Source organism: Ornithorhynchus anatinus, chromosome X1 (assembly GCF_004115215.2).
Source record: "Ornithorhynchus anatinus isolate Pmale09 chromosome X1, mOrnAna1.pri.v4, whole genome shotgun sequence".
NCBI classification, from domain to species: Eukaryota; Metazoa; Chordata; class Mammalia; order Monotremata; family Ornithorhynchidae; genus Ornithorhynchus; species Ornithorhynchus anatinus.
The window spans coordinates 105,887,399-105,905,557 of NC_041749.1; the positions used below are offsets into that span (position 1 = coordinate 105,887,399).

Below are 18,159 nucleotides of genomic sequence, written 5' to 3' on the forward strand. Positions count from 1 at the left end.
TAGGAACAGCAGAGAAGCAACATGAGCATTAAGCTGGCTCATCAGCGAAAGGACAATGCTCTGACCAGAGAGGAGGGGGGCGGAAAGCCCTGGACAGGACCAGATCTGTGAAATGACCCATGTGGCAGAAACAAACAAGGGCTCGGGCCCACACCCCTCCCAAGCTGCCAATAGTCCATCTGGCCACTCTCTAGGTCTGCACCCCTACAATCTGCCCTTATGTGCTACTGCCAAAGTCACTGGTGACTAAATCCTCTACGCCAAGACCAAGTTCTTTTACCTCAGCTGCAAAGATATCAAACCACCATCCTACTTTCTCCGGTTTCCTCATCCTCCACTCAGATCCTCTAGACTGTAAGCTCGTTGCAGGCAGTGAATGTGTCTTTTTTGTTATGCTGTACTCTCCCAAGCACTCTGTACAGTGCTCTGCACACAGTAAGTGCTCAAAGAATACCACTAACGACTGACTGACCCGGGGGTGCTCGTGCTGCTTATGAATTTGGAGAGCTAGGGGCTAGGAGGTCAAGGGTCACGGCAATATGAGGGGCAAAGGAGCTGCCAGCCTTGCTCTCAACATTCCCGTCTCCAATCCACTGCTTGGCCCTTTATCCCTTTCAAGGAACTCTATCTGCTGAAATCTCTCAATCCATGGTCTGCTCACCTTCAACGCCTTCCTAAGAAGAGAAGCAGCATGACCAGGTGGAAAGAGCTCGGGCCTCGAAGTCAGAGGACCTGGATTCTAACCCTGGCTCCGCCATACGTCTGCCTGTGACCTTGGGCAAGTCGCTTCACTGTGCCTCAGTTTCGTCTGCAAAATGGGGATTCAATACCCTCCTCCCTTCCCCTTAGGCTGTGAACCCCATGTGACACAGAGCCTGGATCTGACCCAATTATCGGGTACCTCCCCTGAGCTCAGTAGAGCGCCTGGCAAGTAGTAAGTGCTGAACAAATACCACAGTCATTATTATTATTATATGGTATTTGTTCAATGCTTACTACGTGCCTGGCCCTGTACTAAGTGTTGGGGCAGATACAAGTTAATCGGGTTGGACACAGTCCATGTCCCACATGGGGCTACAATGTTAATCCCCATTTTACAGATGAGGTAACTGAGGCACAGAGAAGTTAAGTGACTTGCCCAGCGTCACACGGCAGATTCCTTAGCTTCCCACCCAAGCCTTGTCCTTCCCCTGACTTTCCAATCACTGTAGATGGCATCACCATCTTTCCTGTCTCACAATACCATAACCTTGGCATTTTCCTTGACTCCCCGCTCTCATTCAACCCACATACTCAATCCACCAACTAAATCCTGTCAGTTCAACCTTCACAACATCGCTAAAATCCACCCTTTCCTCTCCACCCAGACTGCTACCGTGTTAATCCACTCACTTATCCTATCCTGCCTTGATTATTCTATCAGCCTCTTTGCTGACCTCCCTGCCTCTCCCCAATCTAGTCCCTTCTTCCCTCTGCTGCCTGGAACATTTTTCTACAAAAAAAATTCAGTCCATGCTTCCCCAATCCTCAAGAACCTCCAGCGGTTGCCTATCCACCTCATCAAACAGAAACTCTTTTCCATCGACTTTAAAGAACTCTAGCACCTTGCCCCCTCCTACCTCACCTTGCTACTCTCCCACTACAACCCAGCCCACACACTCTGCTCCTCTCACGCTAACCTACTCACTGTATATCGATCTCGTCTACGTTGCCATCGACTTCTCGCCCACATCCTGCCTCTGGTCTGGAATGCCTTCCCTCTTCATAAATTACACAGTTACTGCTTCAAAGGCACTTACTGAAGGCACGTCTCCTCCAAGAGGGCTTCCCTGACTAAGCCCTCCTTTCCCCTTCTCCCACTCCCTTCTGTGTCACCCTGACTTGATCCCTGTATTCATTCCCCCTCCCAGCCCCACAGCACTTACATACATATCTGTAATTTTATTTATATTAAGATCTGTCTCTCCCTCTAGACCCTAAGCTGCTCGTGGGCAAAGAATGTGATTGTTAGATTGTATTCTCCCAAGTGCTTAGTATAGTGCTCTGCACACAGTAAGCACTCAATTAATGATTGACTAACAAGTGACAGAATACTATTATTCCCACCTCCCTCGGCACCAAGCGAAAACTCTTCACAATCAGCTTCAAGGCTCTCCACCAATTTGCCCCTCCTTACACATCCTCTCTCTTTTCACCTGCTCTCCATGTTGCTCTCTTTGTTCCTCCCAAACCTTCTACATGTGCCCAATTTTAGAAGACTAGAAAAATCACAGTCGGTTGTGACTGAACTCTGGATGATCTGGGCCCCCACACCCTAAGGACCTCACCCTTTCCAAGGGACCTGGCCTTTTCTGGGCTCCCCCCCGACCAAAAAACACTCGTTAAGCACTATGTGCCAGGCACCGTACTAAACTATGGGGTAGATACAAGCTAATCAGGTTGCACACAGTCTCTGGCTCTCTGAAGCACAGAGAAGTTTGCCCAAGGTCACACAGCAGACAAGTGGCAGAGCTGGGATTAGAACCCAGTCCTTTTGACTCCCAGGCCTGTGCTCTAACCACTAGGCCATGCTGCTTCTTGTGCTGTTCTTCTGTTGTTTTTGTATTTCTATTATTTCGTCTTTACTTTTGTGTCAGTTGCCAAACCCTTCCCCATCCTGATCCAACCTGCTCCAACAAGCTTTTCTCAATTCCCAGCATCCTGAGTTTTATAAATCCATCTGCCATCTCTAACACTCATTTACATATCCATCCTCAGTATTTACGCAACTTAATCAATCAGTGGCATTTACTGAACACTTATGTGCAGAGTAATAATAATAATAATAATGTTGGTATTTAAGCGCTTACTATGTGCATAGCACTGTTCTAAGCGCTGGGGTAGATACAGGGCAATCAGGTTGTCCCACGTGAGGCTCACAGTTAATCCCCATTTTACAGATAAGGTAACTGAAGCACAGAGAAGTGAAGTGACTTGCCCACAGTCACAAAGCTGACAAGTGGCAGAGCCGGGAGTCGAACTCATGACCTCTGACTCCAAAGCCCAGGCTCTTTCCACTGAGCCACGCCTGGGAGAGAACAATACAACAGATTTAGCAGACACAGTCCCTGCTTACAGCATAACTGTACACTCATTTATCCTGATTAATAATAATAATAGTATTTGTTAAATGCTTACTATGTGCCAAGCACTAGGGTAGATACGAGGTAGTCAGGTTGGCCCAAGTGGGGCTCACAGTCTTAATCCCCATTTTACAGAAAACGTAACTGAGACACAGAGAAGTTAAGTGGCTTGCCCGAGGGCACACAGCAGACAAGTGGCAGAGCTGGGATTAGAACCCTGTCCTCTGACTCCCAAGCCCATGCTCTCTCCACTAAGCCACACTGCTTCTCTGATTACTCTATTTGTAAATATTTTATGTCTTCTCCACTAGAGTGTAAGCTCCCTGTGGACAGGGAATGCGCCATGTCCTTTCCAAGTGCTTAGTAGAGTGCACTGCACCCAGTGGGTGCCTGATAATTGAATCAATCATATTCACTGAGCGCCTACTGTGTGCAGGGCACTGTATTAAGTGCTTGGGAGAGTACAGCAGATGGTAAGCACATTCCCTGCCCACCAAGAGCTTACTGTCTAGGAGCATACATTCAATGGTATTTATTGAGCGCTTACTACGTGCAGAGCTTGGAATATACAATTCGGGAGCAGCGTGGCTTAGTGAGTGGAAAGCACAGGGGCTTGGGAGCCAGAGGTCGTGAGTTCTAATCCTGGCTAAGCCACTTGTCAGCTGGGTGACTTTGGGCAAGTCACTTAACTTCCAAGTGCCTCAGTTACCTCATCTGTAAAATGGGGATTAAAGACTGTGAGCCCCACATGGGACAACCTATTACCTTGTATCTACCTCAGCGCTCAGAACAGTGACTGGCACCTAGTAAGCGCTTAACAAATACCGTCATTTTCAGGAGAGACATGAAAATAAATAACGCATATGGAGATAAGTGCTTTGGGACTGAGGATGGGATGACTATCAAGGGATTAAAGGGTCCAGATCCAAGTGCATAGGTGACACTGAGTAATATTATTACCTCTTACCTCCTCCAGGGAGCATTCCCAGATTAATCCCTCCCCAGACCTCATCAGGCCCCGGGGAGCTCTGTTTGTGAATTTCATTTAATTGAATGACCCCCTTTTGCTTTCATCAGTTGCACCAAAACTCCTGCTCTCGTCTCTTGGCCTTTATGTACATTTGCAATCTGTGCCTGCCTCATTCTCCCATTAAACTGTGAGTTTCTTGAGGGTGGGATCTGGGTCTTGAAATCCCATTGGATCTTCCCAAGCCCCCAGAACTGTAAATCTGCCCAGAGGAGGGAGGAGGCACTCGATATATAATGATGAAATGGTAATTCAGAGGAGCGTTCTCCAGGATGCTCACGGGGAGGGTGTGGGTAACCCGGGAGGCCAGGCAGGCACGTTCCCAACCGCCAACTTCTCTATCTACCTCCTCCTGGCAAATCACCCCTTCCCAGACAACACCTGAGCACCGCCGTTACAAGGATCCCACTTCTACGCCAAACCGCCCCACGATCCCAAGCCACAGTACCAGAGAGCTGCGAGCCTGGTAGATCTGGCTGCAGCTGCCGCTTCCCAACACGCCACGCCTATGCCTCGCAGCTCAAAGCCGTGTTGCGGTGTGTCTTCACTCACTTCTTAAGGTCGCCCTACTTGGGCTTGCTTAAGGGCAACTGTTTCATTGCCGGCTGTCGTTAATCTTTTGCCCATGTCCAGTCCTCCGGAGTTACGTCGCAGCAACACTGCGTACTAGGACTTCCCGGTTGGGGTCTTGCCACTTAGGCATGACTCATAGGTGAAGCCAACGAAACCGCTCGAGCGACCGGATGCGACATCTGCGGCGGGCCTAAGCATCCCAGCCATAAAAGGAGCATTTCGGACCTTAGCGAGACCTAGAACGGGGGAGGCCGGGGGCCGCTTACGGAGTACGTCGAAGCGGGCGGAGAGCTGGCACCCCACTGCGGGGAGGGTAAGCGCGGGGAGGTGTCTAAAGCCTGGAAGACTCAGCTGCCTTCGTCTGCAGCAGCTCTGCCTGCGGCAGCAGCTCCTACCTGGCCCGGAGCCATTCCCAGATGCAGCGAGCAACCCACTGGCACAACGTGAGCCCGAGAGGAGCAGCGTGTGGTGTACTCATGGCAGACCTGGAGGCTGGTAGGAGAGACCGGTGATCCATGGGCTCAATTTTGCCCACCCTCATCTACAACCTGATGCAGCCCTGTTGCCTCCATTCTACCAGCCTCCTGAAGGCCAGGTGGACTTTTTATTCATTTGTTCTTCTGTTCTTTGCCAGCTGGTGCACGGTGCCCAGGCGGCAGAATTATTCAGGGGCATCTTTCGGTTCTGATCCACTACTGAAAGCCTTAGGCTACAGGTTGGATTTCTCCGTTGCCGGCTGGTGAGCCAGGACACCAGTGCCAATTTTGCATTTTGAGCATAGGGGCAAACTTGGGGGTGGAGATTTGAGGGGCCAGGCTTTCAGTGGACCAGAGGAAGAATATGGGGAGAAAGTAGGAAAAGATTCAATAGGGAGAAAGAGAGAGTAAGAGGGCGGAGGAGAGAACTGGGGAGAGGTGGGGGGGGGGGAAGAGAAGGAAAATGGAAAATGTTACTACTCATCCATGCTGCTTCTCCTCTTCCATCACCACTGCTTCTCAGATCTTCACTGGGCACCAGGACTGGGTGCGAATGATTCCTCTCAGCCCCAACTCCGAAGCCCAGTCCTCCCTCTGGACTGTAAGCCCGTTGTGGGCAGGGAACGTGACTACCAACTGTTATATCGTACCCTCCCAAGCGCTTAGTACAGTGCTCTGCACACAGTAAGTGCTCATAAATATGACTGATTGACTGATCACCCAGGCAGCCTGGGGGGAATCCACCGGGGTCGGGATAGGGGCGGGCGTACCAGGTCCACTGCGGCATAGGCACCTCCAACCCAACCACCTCAAGACTGCACAAGCGCTGCCCCTTTTGGGCCAGCATCCACGGCCATGTTGATGAAGTTGGGATGTTTCCGCCGTGGCAGCAGCTGCCGTGGCAAATGGGGATCCCGGCCGGGAAGAGGCGGCACTCGGGTGGCCCCACAGGGGGGCCACGCCACTGCAGCTCCAGAGCGCCAACCCCTTGCCCATTCTCGGAGGGTCTCCCAGGCTGTCTGGGTTCATCGGCAGGGATGGAGGAAGTCTTAAATAAAGGTGCTTCCTTGGGGGGAAGAGAACCCTGGTGCCGCCTTGAAAAGTAGCAGCGGCTTCCTCCTCTTCTTCCTCCTCCTCCTCCTCCCCATCTTGCTGGTAGCAGGCAGAAGGCGGAGCCACCATCTTGTCTCCACCTCGGATCCCTCTCTGGATGTAAGGGGTAGGGGGGCGAGTTATCACCCGTCACCCCAGTGGAGTTGGAATTTATGTATGCAACCTTGGTCCGCAGATTTTGCAACAGTTCATCACACCAAACAGCTGAAAAAGGGCCCTGATCTACTCGATGTCCCCTTGGGAGGACACCTCAAGAACATTCACGGTGGGAGAGAGACACAAATTCCGGGAGGATAGTCTCAAGGACTCTGCCTGATGCCCTGAGTTGAAAAATCTCCTGGAGGATTAAAGGCATAATCTGAGGCCAACTTCCATTTTTTGGCGGGTATTTGTTACGCACTTACTATGTGCCAGGCATTGAACTAAGCGCTGGGGTATACACAAGCTAATCAGGTTGGATACAGTCCATGTCCCACAAGGGGATCGCAGTCTGTAAAATCCTCATTTTACAGATGAAGCAACTGAGACCCAGAGAAGTAAAGTAGGGGGAAGCAGCGTGGCTTAGTGGAAAGAGCACGGGCTTGGGAGTCAGAGGTCTTGGGTTCTAATTCCGGCTCCTCCACCTGGCAGCTGTGTGACTTTGGGCAAGTCACTTCACTTCTCTGTGCCTCAGTTACCTCCTCTGTAAAATGGGGATTAAGACTGTGAGCCCCTCGTGGGACAGCCCGATAACATTCTATCTACCCCAGCAGCTTAGAACAGTGCTTGGCACATAGTAAGTTCTTAACAAATACCATCATCAACATTATTACTATTATTATCGAAATGACTTGCCCAAGGACACACAGCAGACAAGTGGCAGAGCCAGGATTGGAACACCAGGTCCTTCTGACTCCCAGACCCATGCTCTATCCACTAGACTGCGCTGCTTCTATTTCTTTTTGCAGTTTTCTGAATGGGCACGCCTGCATTCCATCGACTGATAATCTGAAATAACTGAGCAAGCCTGCTTTGCTTAACTGCTGGCGTGAAAGCCAAAGGACAAGAAGCTGTCCACCCAGTCAGTCGGTCAATCCAGTCCCAAACTGTTACACCATCCTAGTCGTCTTAAAATTTTAGGCCGTTGCCCTGGACAGCCTCACTTGTTCAATGGTCACCACCATCCAGAGCCAAACGGAGGTAACCGACACTTCTGTTAGACTAGTGATTACGGAAGGGGCCACCGGGTCCTTCTGCCGTAACAGGTTCACCACTAAAAGTTACCTACTCTGTCTGCCCCCTTTCCGCAAATACACCCTCTTTCCGCAGGATTCTCTGCCGCCAGATCATCATCTTTAAATGGTATTTACTGAATGCTTAGCAGAGCACTGTACTGAGTGCTTGGGGGCGAACAAAAGAGTTGGCAGACGTTGTTCTCTGTCCTCAATGAGCTTACAGTCTAGAGGGACAGACATTAAGACAGACATCCAAGCGCTTAGTACTGCGCTCTGCATACGGTAGGCGCTCAATACGCTTGAATGAATAATAGAAATATGTATATAATGTACATAAGGACAGTGGGGTTGAGGGTGGGGTGAGTATCAAATGCCCCAAGGTCACAGATCAAAGTGACCCAGAAGGGAGAGAGAGCCGGGGGAAAAGAGGGCTTAGTCAGGGAAGGTCTCTCGGAAGAGACGGGACCTTAGGGAACTGAAGAGGGAAACCATCCGAGAAGTTCCCCACTTAAGATATTCCAGCCCGTAAGCTCGTTGCGGGCAGGGAACGTGCCTACCAACTCGGTTATAGTGAACTCTCCCAAGCGCTTAGTACGGCGCTCTGCACCCGTAAGTACCACTGACGATGACGATACTGTTTTCATTAAAGGAGCTGGCTAAAAGGCTTCCTGGTTTTCGTAAGAAACCATTCAAGTTTCTTACGAAAAGCAGCGAGGCGTAGTGGATAGAGCACGGAAGCGGGAGTCGCAAGATCGTGAGTCCTAATCCCGGCTCTGCCACTTGTGTGTCGGGTGACCTTGGGCAGCTTGCTTCACTTCCCTGTGCCCCAGTTACTTCATCTGGAAAATGGAGATTCTTGAGACTATGAGCCCCACGAGGGACAGAAACTGTATTTGACCCGATTTGCTTGTATCCACCCCAGCACTCAGTACAGTGCTTAGCACACAGTAAGTGCTTAACAAATGCCGTTATTATTATTATTCAAGTGTACGTTAAGAACACTTGTTTAAAATATTGCCTTGTTCAGGCCTGCTCAACTTGGGCCACCTAAAGACCTCAGTATGGGGGCATGCACCAGCCCTCCTCCCCCCGGTTGCCCACTCCCTAGCCCCCCAAACAACCATTATCATCAACAGCATGTTTCGAGTGTCTACCCCACCAGCCGTTTCGGAAGACGCGATAGAAGTCTTCAAGTATGAAGGGCGTTTAGACTATATTCAGCTGTCTTTTGTACTCGAAGGTGATGCCGCTGATGGCGACATTCACCTCCGGGCGTGTGTGTGTCTGGCCGAAGAGGCCAACAAGAGATCCACAGTCCCGACCACTCCGCGCACACACAGTACAACTCTACGTGGATAGAAAAAATGGAAAAGATGCAGTTCCTGCCCTTGAGGATCTTCCAATCTAGTGAGGGAGGCAAGCGGATACAAATCGCCAAACGTACGCTTCGGCATAATAGTAAGAGAGACACGATTTTTCTAAAACCCTGAAAAGTATGCAAATAACAGACAGATCTACACGGTGCTAGGTGGCTGATGGGTTGGCATGACAATACTGAAAAAAATAAAGGCACGCAATAGACCGATTGAAGAGTCAATACTATGGAATACTAGTACCCTCTGGAAGCTGCGATGATAATAGCCCTGGAGAGAAACACAATAGATCAGGGATCTAAATCTCAGCTACATTCAAACCTCTTCTGGGGGATCGAAAAAAGCTCAGCTACGCAAACGAACGTGAGCGAAAGTTAGGGATGGAGTCTCACCGACAGCAACGGCTTTGACCGACGCTCAGTCGGCTAAGTCAAAAAATCCGGGAAGGCCACCATTTTATCCCAGAGCATTGTCTCTCCTACAATATGCTTTCCTGGCAAGGAATTACTATTTCCTGACCTTAGCCGCAAATGAGTATTTTTGCATTTTATTTTTTTTTTAAAAAAAGTTCATTTGATGGAGTGAAAGTTCTTTTCCCGGCTTTCCTTGAGACAGAGTGTAAAACAAAGTGATTTTCCAGGAGAAGCGGGGAAATGAAATTTCATCTATCAGTAAAGAGGCCGGCCACCTTTTTCATTCCGATCCAGGAATTTGCATTTAACAGATGGGAAATTCTCCCAAACTCTGTGGGGACTCCCAAGTCCGGAACGATGGGCCCAGGTCCTAAACCAGAAGGATTGGGGATTCCTAAAAAAAGGGGCCTGAATCCAAGTGCCTGTCCTCCACCACAACTCGGGAGAAGGAAGTTCTCCTGATCGGGAGGGAGCTTCCCGCTGGGAGAGAGGAGGAAAAAAAGAGAGAGAGAGAGAGAGAGAGAGAGAGAGAGAGCCCTTTTCTGGGAGAAGCAATGCTTCGAAAGAAAGCAAAACACCAGGGGAAGAAGGGGCCATGAGTCACCGTTTATAGTGATCCTCCCTCCGGCAATGTCACCAGCGGGAGAAATTCTTAGACTACAATCCAAGACTAGGTTGGAGGCCCTTTGTTTTCAAGTGTAGGGAGGGTGAATGGGCGCAGTACTGCAGTTGGCACATAGAGCAGTGTTTTCCTTTCATCTGCCCTATCTGCGGGAACATTTCCTCCAGTACCCGAGAGCCGAGCCCCACAATAGACACCATCCCAGGGGTATTCCTGGCTCTGCCGGGGTCTCTACTCCCCGGACGATACCGAGGGGCAATATCGCTCCCTGAGGGGGCACTGAGGCTTGTGCCGGGACAAGGGGACCCCACTCTGCCCGAGGACGCCCGGGCCTTGGGGGCCCCGGCTCCGATTCCAAACCGCCCCCCCATCCCCTCCCACCCTCTCTGGGGAAATGGCAGGACTCTCTTCCATCTCGAGAGGAAATGGGGGGGAAGGTGAAGAGGGAGTCGGGGGACCCGGAGAGTTAACTCCTTTGGGGGGGGGGGGGGGGCGCGAGATAGGATGAGGGCGGAGAGTGGGGAGAAAAGCGGCAGACGGGAACGGCGGGCAGGGGAAGTGAGAAGGGGGAACGGGCGTCGGGAGGGGGGGCTCGGCCCAGGCCAGCCCCCCCTCCACCCCGGCCTGAGACCGTCTCCCCTCAGGGGGGCGAGAGGGGACCGGACCGATCCCCTACCCCCGGACAAACCCCCTCACCTGGGCCGCGAGCAGGAGGAGTCCGGGCAGGACCAGCGCCAGCGCCCCAGTCCTCCCCGTCGCCATCTCGGCTCCGGCCCCGGCCCCGGCCCCGCAGGGAGGAGAAGCAGGGACGGGAGACGGAGAAAGTGGAGAAAGGGGAGAGGAGGAGGGCGGGAGGGAGAGCGGAGGGAGAGGGGAGGACGACGGCGCGGGGAGGAGAAAGGGCCGGACCTGTGATGTCACGCGTTACCGGGCAACGTCCTGCCGCGAGCCCGGAAGAGGAGGACCTAGTGCGAGGGGAAAGGGCGGCGAAGAGGGGCGCCAATATGGCGGTGAGTCGCGTGGCCCGTCCGCAGCCCCGTTTTGGGGTCTCCTCGGGGGGTAGGAGGAGAAAAGGTGGCTCCGGCCGGGACTCCGTCCCGCGCTTTCCCTGCGCACCCACACCCATCGGTCCCGCCCCTCCCCCCTCCCCTCCTAGATGGCAATGTTTTGTCTCCTTGCAGGACAAAGAGAAGAAGAAGAAGGAGAGCATCCTCGACCTGTCAAAGTACATCGATAAAACCATCCGAGTGAAATTCCAGGGCGGCCGCGAAGGTGAGGCCAACCCCCACGGGGAAATTAAGCCCCGGGGGCTGGAGAAGCGTCCGTTCTTTTGGTCTTCGCATGGGGTGGGTTCGAAAACGGGCCTGGGTGCCAGAGGACCTGCCTTCTAATCCTGCCCGTGCCACGTGCCTGCCGCGAAGCTTGGGCACCACCCGGCTCGGTTCCATTCTAGTGGACGGAACACGGGCCGGGGAGTCCCAGGGACCTGGGTTCTAGTGCTGACTGCCGCTTGCCCGCCCTGTGACCTTGGGCAAGTCTTTTCACTTCCACGGGCGTCAGTTACCTCATCAGGGAAATGGCGATTTAAGACTGAGCCCGATGTAGGACGGGAACTGTGGCCAACCCGATTATCTCATATCCACCCCAGTGCTCGGTACGGATGTCTGGCACGTGGTAAGTGCTTAACAAATACCACAATTATTCTTATTAAGATGAAGACTCGATATCTGTGCCTCCTACTTCGACCGAGCCCCGTGTGAGTCCTGATTCCACCCTAGTGCTGAGAATTCATTCAATTCATTCAATAGTATTGAGCGCTTACTATGTGCAGAGCACTGTACTAAGCGCTTGGAATGTACAAATCGGTAACAGATAAGTGCTTCACCGACGCCGTTATTATGTGTACACTATGGGTCGAGCACTGTTCTAAGCACTGGTGAAGATATCGATTGGGTGAGACACGGTCCCCGTCCTACACAGTCTAAGCGGGAGAGAGAGCAGGTAGTGAATCCCCATTTTACAGTTGAGGAAACTGATGCCCAGGCAAGTCAGGTGACCTGCCCATGGTCACGTGGCAGGCAAGTGGCATCCAGGATTAGAACCCAGCTCCTCTGACCACCAGGCAGGCCAACGCTCTTTCCGCTAGGCCATGCTGCTTAAAGATTCGGCCTTGGAGACCCCACAAGCTCCCTTGGTCACCTTTGCCAAGGTGTTTGTACCCCGGACTTATAATGTTGGTATTTAAGCGCTTACTATGTGCAGAGCACTGTTCTAAACACTGGGGTAGATACAGGGTAATAAGATTGTCCCATGTGAGGCTCACAGTTAATCCCCATTTTACAGATGAGGTAACTGAGGCCCAGAGAAGTTAAGTGACTTGCCCACAGTCACACAGCTGACAAGTGGCAGAGCCGGGAGTCGAACCCATGACCTCTGACTCCTCTAAACCCGTGTTCCTCTGCTGGCAAATATTAACATCTCTCTCCACCTCTAGACTGTAAGCTCGTCGTGGGGCAGGGAACGTGTCGATTATTGTGTTGTACTCTCCCAAGTACGTAATACAGTGCTCTGCACACAGTAAGTGCTCAAATACGATCGAGGGGGCCGGAGAACTGGTCAGCGTCTGTCCCTGTAAAAACTTCTGACCCTTGCAGATCATCGAGTGCCCGACCACCTCAAGCCTTCTCTTCTGGCTAAACACCCCAATCCCTTTAAGATGGACATTTCCATTCCCTTCATTATTTGCCTAGGTGGCCACGAGGGCAGCCGTTCCTTTCTCCAATGACCCTATGCTGCTAAGTCAGAATTTCGGGTTGGGGGGATGGACAATGGACCTGACCCAGGATGGTAGTGTGTTCCTGTACGCTCTTTCTGTGGCTCTTAAGCCAACTAATAAGATGGAGCTGTTGGGTATTTTCCTTCTTCCATTATTCCCACTAAGAGTTTATCGTAATAATTGTGGTCTTTAAGTGCTTATGTGCCACTGTACTAAACAGTAGTACAAGATCCTCAGGTCCCACATGGGGCTCACAGTCCAAGTGGAAGAGCAGGTGTCAAACCCTCATTTTGCAGATGAGAACTGAGGCACCAGGAAGCAAAGCGACTCGTCCGAGGTCACGCAGCAGGTAAGTGGCAGAGCCAGATGTAGAACCCGCGTCCTCTGTCTCCCAGACCTGGGGTCTTTCCACTAAGTCACGCTGCTTATTATGTGCTGGCTTCTTGTCTGGGTGGGCTGGCTGCAGGATTTTTTTGGTTGTCAAAACTGCCTGTAAGGTGTTTTTACTCAGACTCTTATGTGCCTCTGAAATGTAACTCCCATGCTCCCCTTCTGTTTCTTCATTTCTTCTAGCCAGTGGAATTTTGAAAGGTTTTGATCCTCTCCTCAACCTGGTCCTTGATGGTACTATTGAATACATGAGAGGTAGGTAGGAAAACTTGTTGAAGGTGATCCTCTAGACTGTGAGCTTTGGTGTAAACGTATTTTCTTGTCCGCCTCCCCCCTTCTAGCCTGTGAGCCCGTTGTTGGGTAGGGATTGTCTCTGTTGCCAAACTGTACTTTCCAAGCGCTTAGTACAGTACTCTGCACACAGTAAGCACTCAATAAATACGATTGAATGAATAGGGAATTGCTGTTAGCTGTCAACTCTGTATTGTGCTCTCCCAAGTGCTTAGTATAATGTTCTACACATAGTAAGCACTCGAATACCATCGAAGACTGTGTTACTTAAACATCAGGCTCCACAATCTGAGGAGAGAGAATTGAATCACCAGTTTACAGGTGAAGAAACTTGAGGCCCAGAGAAGTTAGGTGACTTGCCTGGGTCACACAGCAGAGCTGGGATTAAAACCCAGGTCCTCGGATTTACAGGCTTGTGCTCTTTCCAGTAGGCCATGCTGCCCGCCCCCATCCAAGGTTATTGTCCGTTTAGGAATGTAGCCCCTTTCTCAGGTACCCGGCTGGTTGCATTTGTGTGCTGATCCCACTGTGAGCCAGGTGTTAGACGACCCCCTCCCCACAGAAGCACATCTCCTCCAAGAGGCCTTCCCTGAGCTCTCATTTCTCCTACCCACCCTCCCTTCTGTTGCCGATGCACTTGGATCTGAACCCCCTAAGTACTTGATATTTGTGTCACGGTACTTATGTCCATATCTTTATAGTCCCATTTCCCCTATCAGGAATGTATGTGAGCTCCTTGTGGGCAAGGAACGTGTCCGCCAACTCTGTTGTCCTGTACTCTCCCATGGCTTAGTACAGTGCTCTGGGGGCACACTAAGTGCCTGGTAAATTTCATCGATTGATTATGGAGCTTTAGGGAAAGTGTTGGGGCTGCTTCTGTAGTTAAAGCACAACAGACGACATGTAGCTTGGGGAGCTAAACTGCTTTGACTCTGTCATTAACCATTAATCCACAGGTAACTGTTGATGTGTCTGTGGGTGACTGGGGGAGGCCGTAAGTAAAAAAAAAAAAAAAAAAATATCTGCCCCCAGGGAGCATATGCTCTACTGGGGAAGACGGTAAATACACATTGACAAAAGGACCGTTGATAAGCAAATGGGTGTAACGCCTAGACAGAAATAAACAGATGAGTACATGTGAGTTGGGTTGGCATGACTGGGGAGGTGTAGGGGATTAATTGGGGAAGGCCTAATGGAAGAGTGGAAGAGGAGGGTGTGAAGGAGGGGAGGGGCATACTTTGGCAGATTTTAGGATGGGGGGGAAGCATAAATAATGGACTGGGGATGGGAGAATCAGGAGCAAGGAATGGTTAAAAACTTGCCTGGGCAGGCGTTAGCACGGCCAGACAGGTCAGGGGGGATGGGAGGGAGTTCAGACAGGACCTTTGATCAACCAGGCCACGGCTGTGACAATGTAGTTGCTTATAAGGCATTGGGTGCTTGGCGTCATTCAAAGGGAGTAGAATGTGGGGTGATTCCCTACCCAAGAGACTAATGGAAAAACGGGTAAACTCACAAGTATACTGAAGGGTGGTGATGGTGGAGTCTTCATCAAATTATGGACAAGTCCCTGTCCTGAATCTTCAGTATTGAGAATCTGCACAAGCAACTGATTATAGCAGTAATGGTTAATAATGATAGTAGTGGCGTTTGTTAAAGATGTGCCAAGCACCACGGAAGATGCCAGACGATCAGGTCGGACACAGTCGCTGTCCCTCATGGGGCTCGTGGTCTGGCGGGAGGGAGACCAGGAATTGAATCCCTACTTTACAGGGGAGGAAACTACTGAGGCGCAGGGAAATTGTGATTTGCCCGCGGTCACACAGCAGTCAGGTGGTGCAGGCAGGATTCAAACACAGGTTCTCGGATGCCCAGGCTCTTTCCATAAGGCCACACTGCTTCCTTTTTTTTATGGTATTTAAGTGCTTACTAAATGCCAGGCACTGTCCCAAGCACTGGAGCAGATACAAGGTATAATCAGGTTGGACACAGTGTATGTCCCACATGGGGCTCACAGTCTCTAATTCCTGTTTTACAGATGAAGTAACTGAGGCACAGAGCAGTTAAGTGACTTGCCCGAGGTCACACAGATAAGTGGCAGAGCTGGGATTGAACCCAGATCCTCCTGACTGCCAGGCCTCTGCCTTATCCACTAGGCCACACTACTCTGCTACTCTGCTCCTGGCTGTCATGTTCCTTCTGCAGCATGGGGTGCCCGCGCAGATTTCTTACATGCAGGACCCGTTTATGGCCTCAGTGGCCACAACCTAGAGCCAATTGTTGTGCCTTAGAGCCATAACTTGGTAGGCGGTTGCCTTGGTAGCCCTTGTGGCTTTCACTGCCCTTGTTAGCGGGCAGTTTTTTTTTTTCCCCCAAGATTCCTGCTGAGCTTGTCCGCCTCACGGAATATCTTTGGTGGTTCTGTGGTCAGAAACCTACACCACTGAAGGCGAAGCCCTAGCAAGCAGAATTTGGACTAAACCCTATGTCTCCTGATTCCCAGAGTTGTGCCTCTGTGAACTTTAAGTGGAAACATATAATAGACATGGGAATAAAAACAACAAGAAGCAGCTAGAGAAATACAGGAGGGCTGGGGAGAGGTTGCAGGAGTCCAACCAGGGGGGAAGGAACTTAAACTTTAGAGCAGTGATGGTTCCCCTTCAACTAGAGCAGTTAACTGGGCTGAGGCTACTGACCTTATTCGGCCAAAGTGTGTTAAAGGTGGTTCCTCTTCCTCCTGCTGACTTAATCTGTTCCATTTCAGACCCAGACGATCAATACAAGCTCACTGAGGACACACGTCAGCTGGGACTGGTGGTCTGCAGAGGGACTTCTGTAGTCCTTATCTGCCCTCAGGATGGCATGGAGGCCATTCCAAACCCTTTCATTCAGCAGCAAGATGGGTAGTCGCCTCCAGGAGGTATCCATCTGCATTTGGCATTAAGACACTGCTGTCTTTGCAGCTTGGGCACAAGAAACCTCAAGTTTGGGGTAGCAATGAATTTAGGTTTGTTAGAAAGAGCTCTGTAGCTTCTTCTCGGCAGCCTGTGAGCAATACCTTTTTTTAAAAAAAGAAAATAAATATCTATACACAGGTGTGACTCTCTTTGTCTCCGAAAATGCCAAAACAGCTAAGTGTAAAATGATAATATGAAATCGCTCATCCTATAACATCTAGTCTCACAGAAATCTTCCTTGCTCCCCTGACACCGCCATAGCCGATGCGCGGGACGGAAATAGTCGAAGGTGAGTTCAGAGTGGTCCGTCCCTCCACCTCAGCCTGTCACCACCCCAATCCCCCAAACTGTTACTGAGTCATCCTTCAGCTCAAAGCTGCTGAGACTATGAGTCAGTGACAATATCTTGCACATTGCGTATGAAAACGCAATAGGGCACCATGTCTAGTCCCTTGCCATTCAGGTGAGCGTTGGGCAGAGACGAATGGATGAGGGGCGAAGTGCCCTTCTGACATCAGGACACATGCATGTTGCTTTTGTCATGGTAGGGGTTGATGCTCGTCCTCCCATGTCTCTTACCTGGCTCCCCAGTGGATTGTGTCACAAGGCATCTGGTCGGGCGAGTGGGTGGCACCATGCCTGCTTTCTCACATTCCTTCTCCATCCCTCCGTTGATCCTTCAGGACTTCAGTATCCGTGTGGGTGTTCCCAGTGACCCTTCTGCCCACTTCCTCTCCTCAACTCTACTGACTTCCTACCCCACCCCCCCCCACCCCTGTCCACTCACCAATTTGCATACACACTTGATTTCATCCACTTCTAGTCACTGTACAAGTTCTACCCTCACCAATTCTGAAATTGCTCTATCCAGTCACACTTTCCTCACCTGCAGTTTCTCCTATATATCCATTCCCAACAAATCCTTTCTTCCACAGAGACCTCTGATGTTTTGCCCACTCTGTTTTCTGAAGTCGTGCACCCATTTGACCTCCGTAACCAAGCTACCTTCACTTGACACACAAATCCATGCCCTCTCCGCTGAGCTCAGCTCCCTCTGTCTCCCGTCCCTCCACCAGTCTTATACCTGCAACCCCGCCTCAACCCTAGAGTATGCTTTCTTTGTCCCTGTGCAAATCCTACTCTATCCTAATCCTCCTCGACCATCCCCTTCTCCACACCTTATCTCACCTTGGCTTCACAGGGCTCCTCCGGGTTCTCCTCTTATCTCTCTGTTCCTTCTTATCTCTCTGTTCCTTCTCGGTCTCCTTAGCCGGCTCCTCCTCCCCCTCCTCCTCCCATCCACTAACTGTAGGGGTTCCTCAGCTCTTGGCCGTCTTCCGTTCTCCATCTATACTCCCTCCCTTGGTGAACTCATTCGCTCCCATGGCTTCAACTATCATCTCTATGCAGATGACACCCAAATCTACATCTCCCCTGTTCTCCCTTCCGGCTCCTATCTCCTGCCTCTGGGACGTCTCCACCTGGATGTCTGTCCACCACCTAAAACTCAACATGTTTAAAACTGAGCTTCTTATCTTCCCTCCCAAACCTTGTCCTCTCCCTGACTTCCCTGTCACTGTGGATGGCACGACCATCCTTCCCGTCTCACAGGCCCGCAACCTTGATGTCATCCTTGACTCAATTCTTTCATTCACCCCACACATCCAATTCGTCACCAAGACCTGCCGGTCTCACCTTTACAATATCGCCAAGATCTGCCCTTTCCTCTCCACCCAAACAGCTATCGTGCTGGTACAAACTCTTGTAATGTCCCGATTGGAGTACTGTGTCAGCCTCCTCTCTGATTTCTCT

General features: G+C 51.0%; 2 protein-coding genes across 6 annotated transcripts in view; one reads left to right on the plus strand and one right to left on the minus strand.

The window, feature by feature from the left end:
• Positions 1 to 10,769, minus strand: part of SPPL2B (signal peptide peptidase like 2B) — a 46,707-nt gene extending 35,938 nt beyond the window's left edge. For all 5 annotated transcript variants that reach the window (XM_029051512.1, XM_029051511.1, XM_029051509.1 and 2 more), the window contains exon 1: positions 10,630 to 10,769. In XM_029051512.1, the coding sequence (XP_028907345.1) occupies positions 10,630 to 10,695 (66 nt within the window). In that variant the 5' untranslated portion in view covers positions 10,696 to 10,769. The remainder of the gene's footprint in view (positions 1 to 10,629) is intronic.
• A 75-nt stretch (positions 10,770 to 10,844) lies between these two features.
• Positions 10,845 to 16,484, plus strand: LSM7 (LSM7 homolog, U6 small nuclear RNA and mRNA degradation associated). Its single transcript, XM_029049695.1, has 4 exons — positions 10,845 to 10,943; positions 11,115 to 11,205; positions 13,283 to 13,354; positions 16,155 to 16,484. Exons 1-4 carry the CDS (start codon positions 10,848 to 10,850, stop codon positions 16,295 to 16,297), a joined length of 402 nt encoding a protein of 133 aa, XP_028905528.1. The 5' UTR covers positions 10,845 to 10,847; the 3' UTR covers positions 16,298 to 16,484.
• Positions 16,485 to 18,159: the final 1,675 nt, after the last annotated feature.

What these genes read in the sequence shown, in the direction of transcription:
- LSM7 (XM_029049695.1), top strand. Translation starts at nt 10,848, where the DNA reads ATGTCACGCGTTACCGGGCAACGTCCTGCCGCGAGCCCGGAAGAGGAG. An exon ending in AGAGGGGCGCCAATATGGCG is followed by an intron (nt 10,944 to 11,114) that starts GTGAGTCGCGTG and finishes GTCTCCTTGCAG; the next exon opens with GACAAAGAGAAGAAGAAGAA. An exon ending in TACTATTGAATACATGAGAG is followed by an intron (nt 13,355 to 16,154) that starts GTAGGTAGGAAA and finishes GTTCCATTTCAG; the next exon opens with ACCCAGACGATCAATACAAG.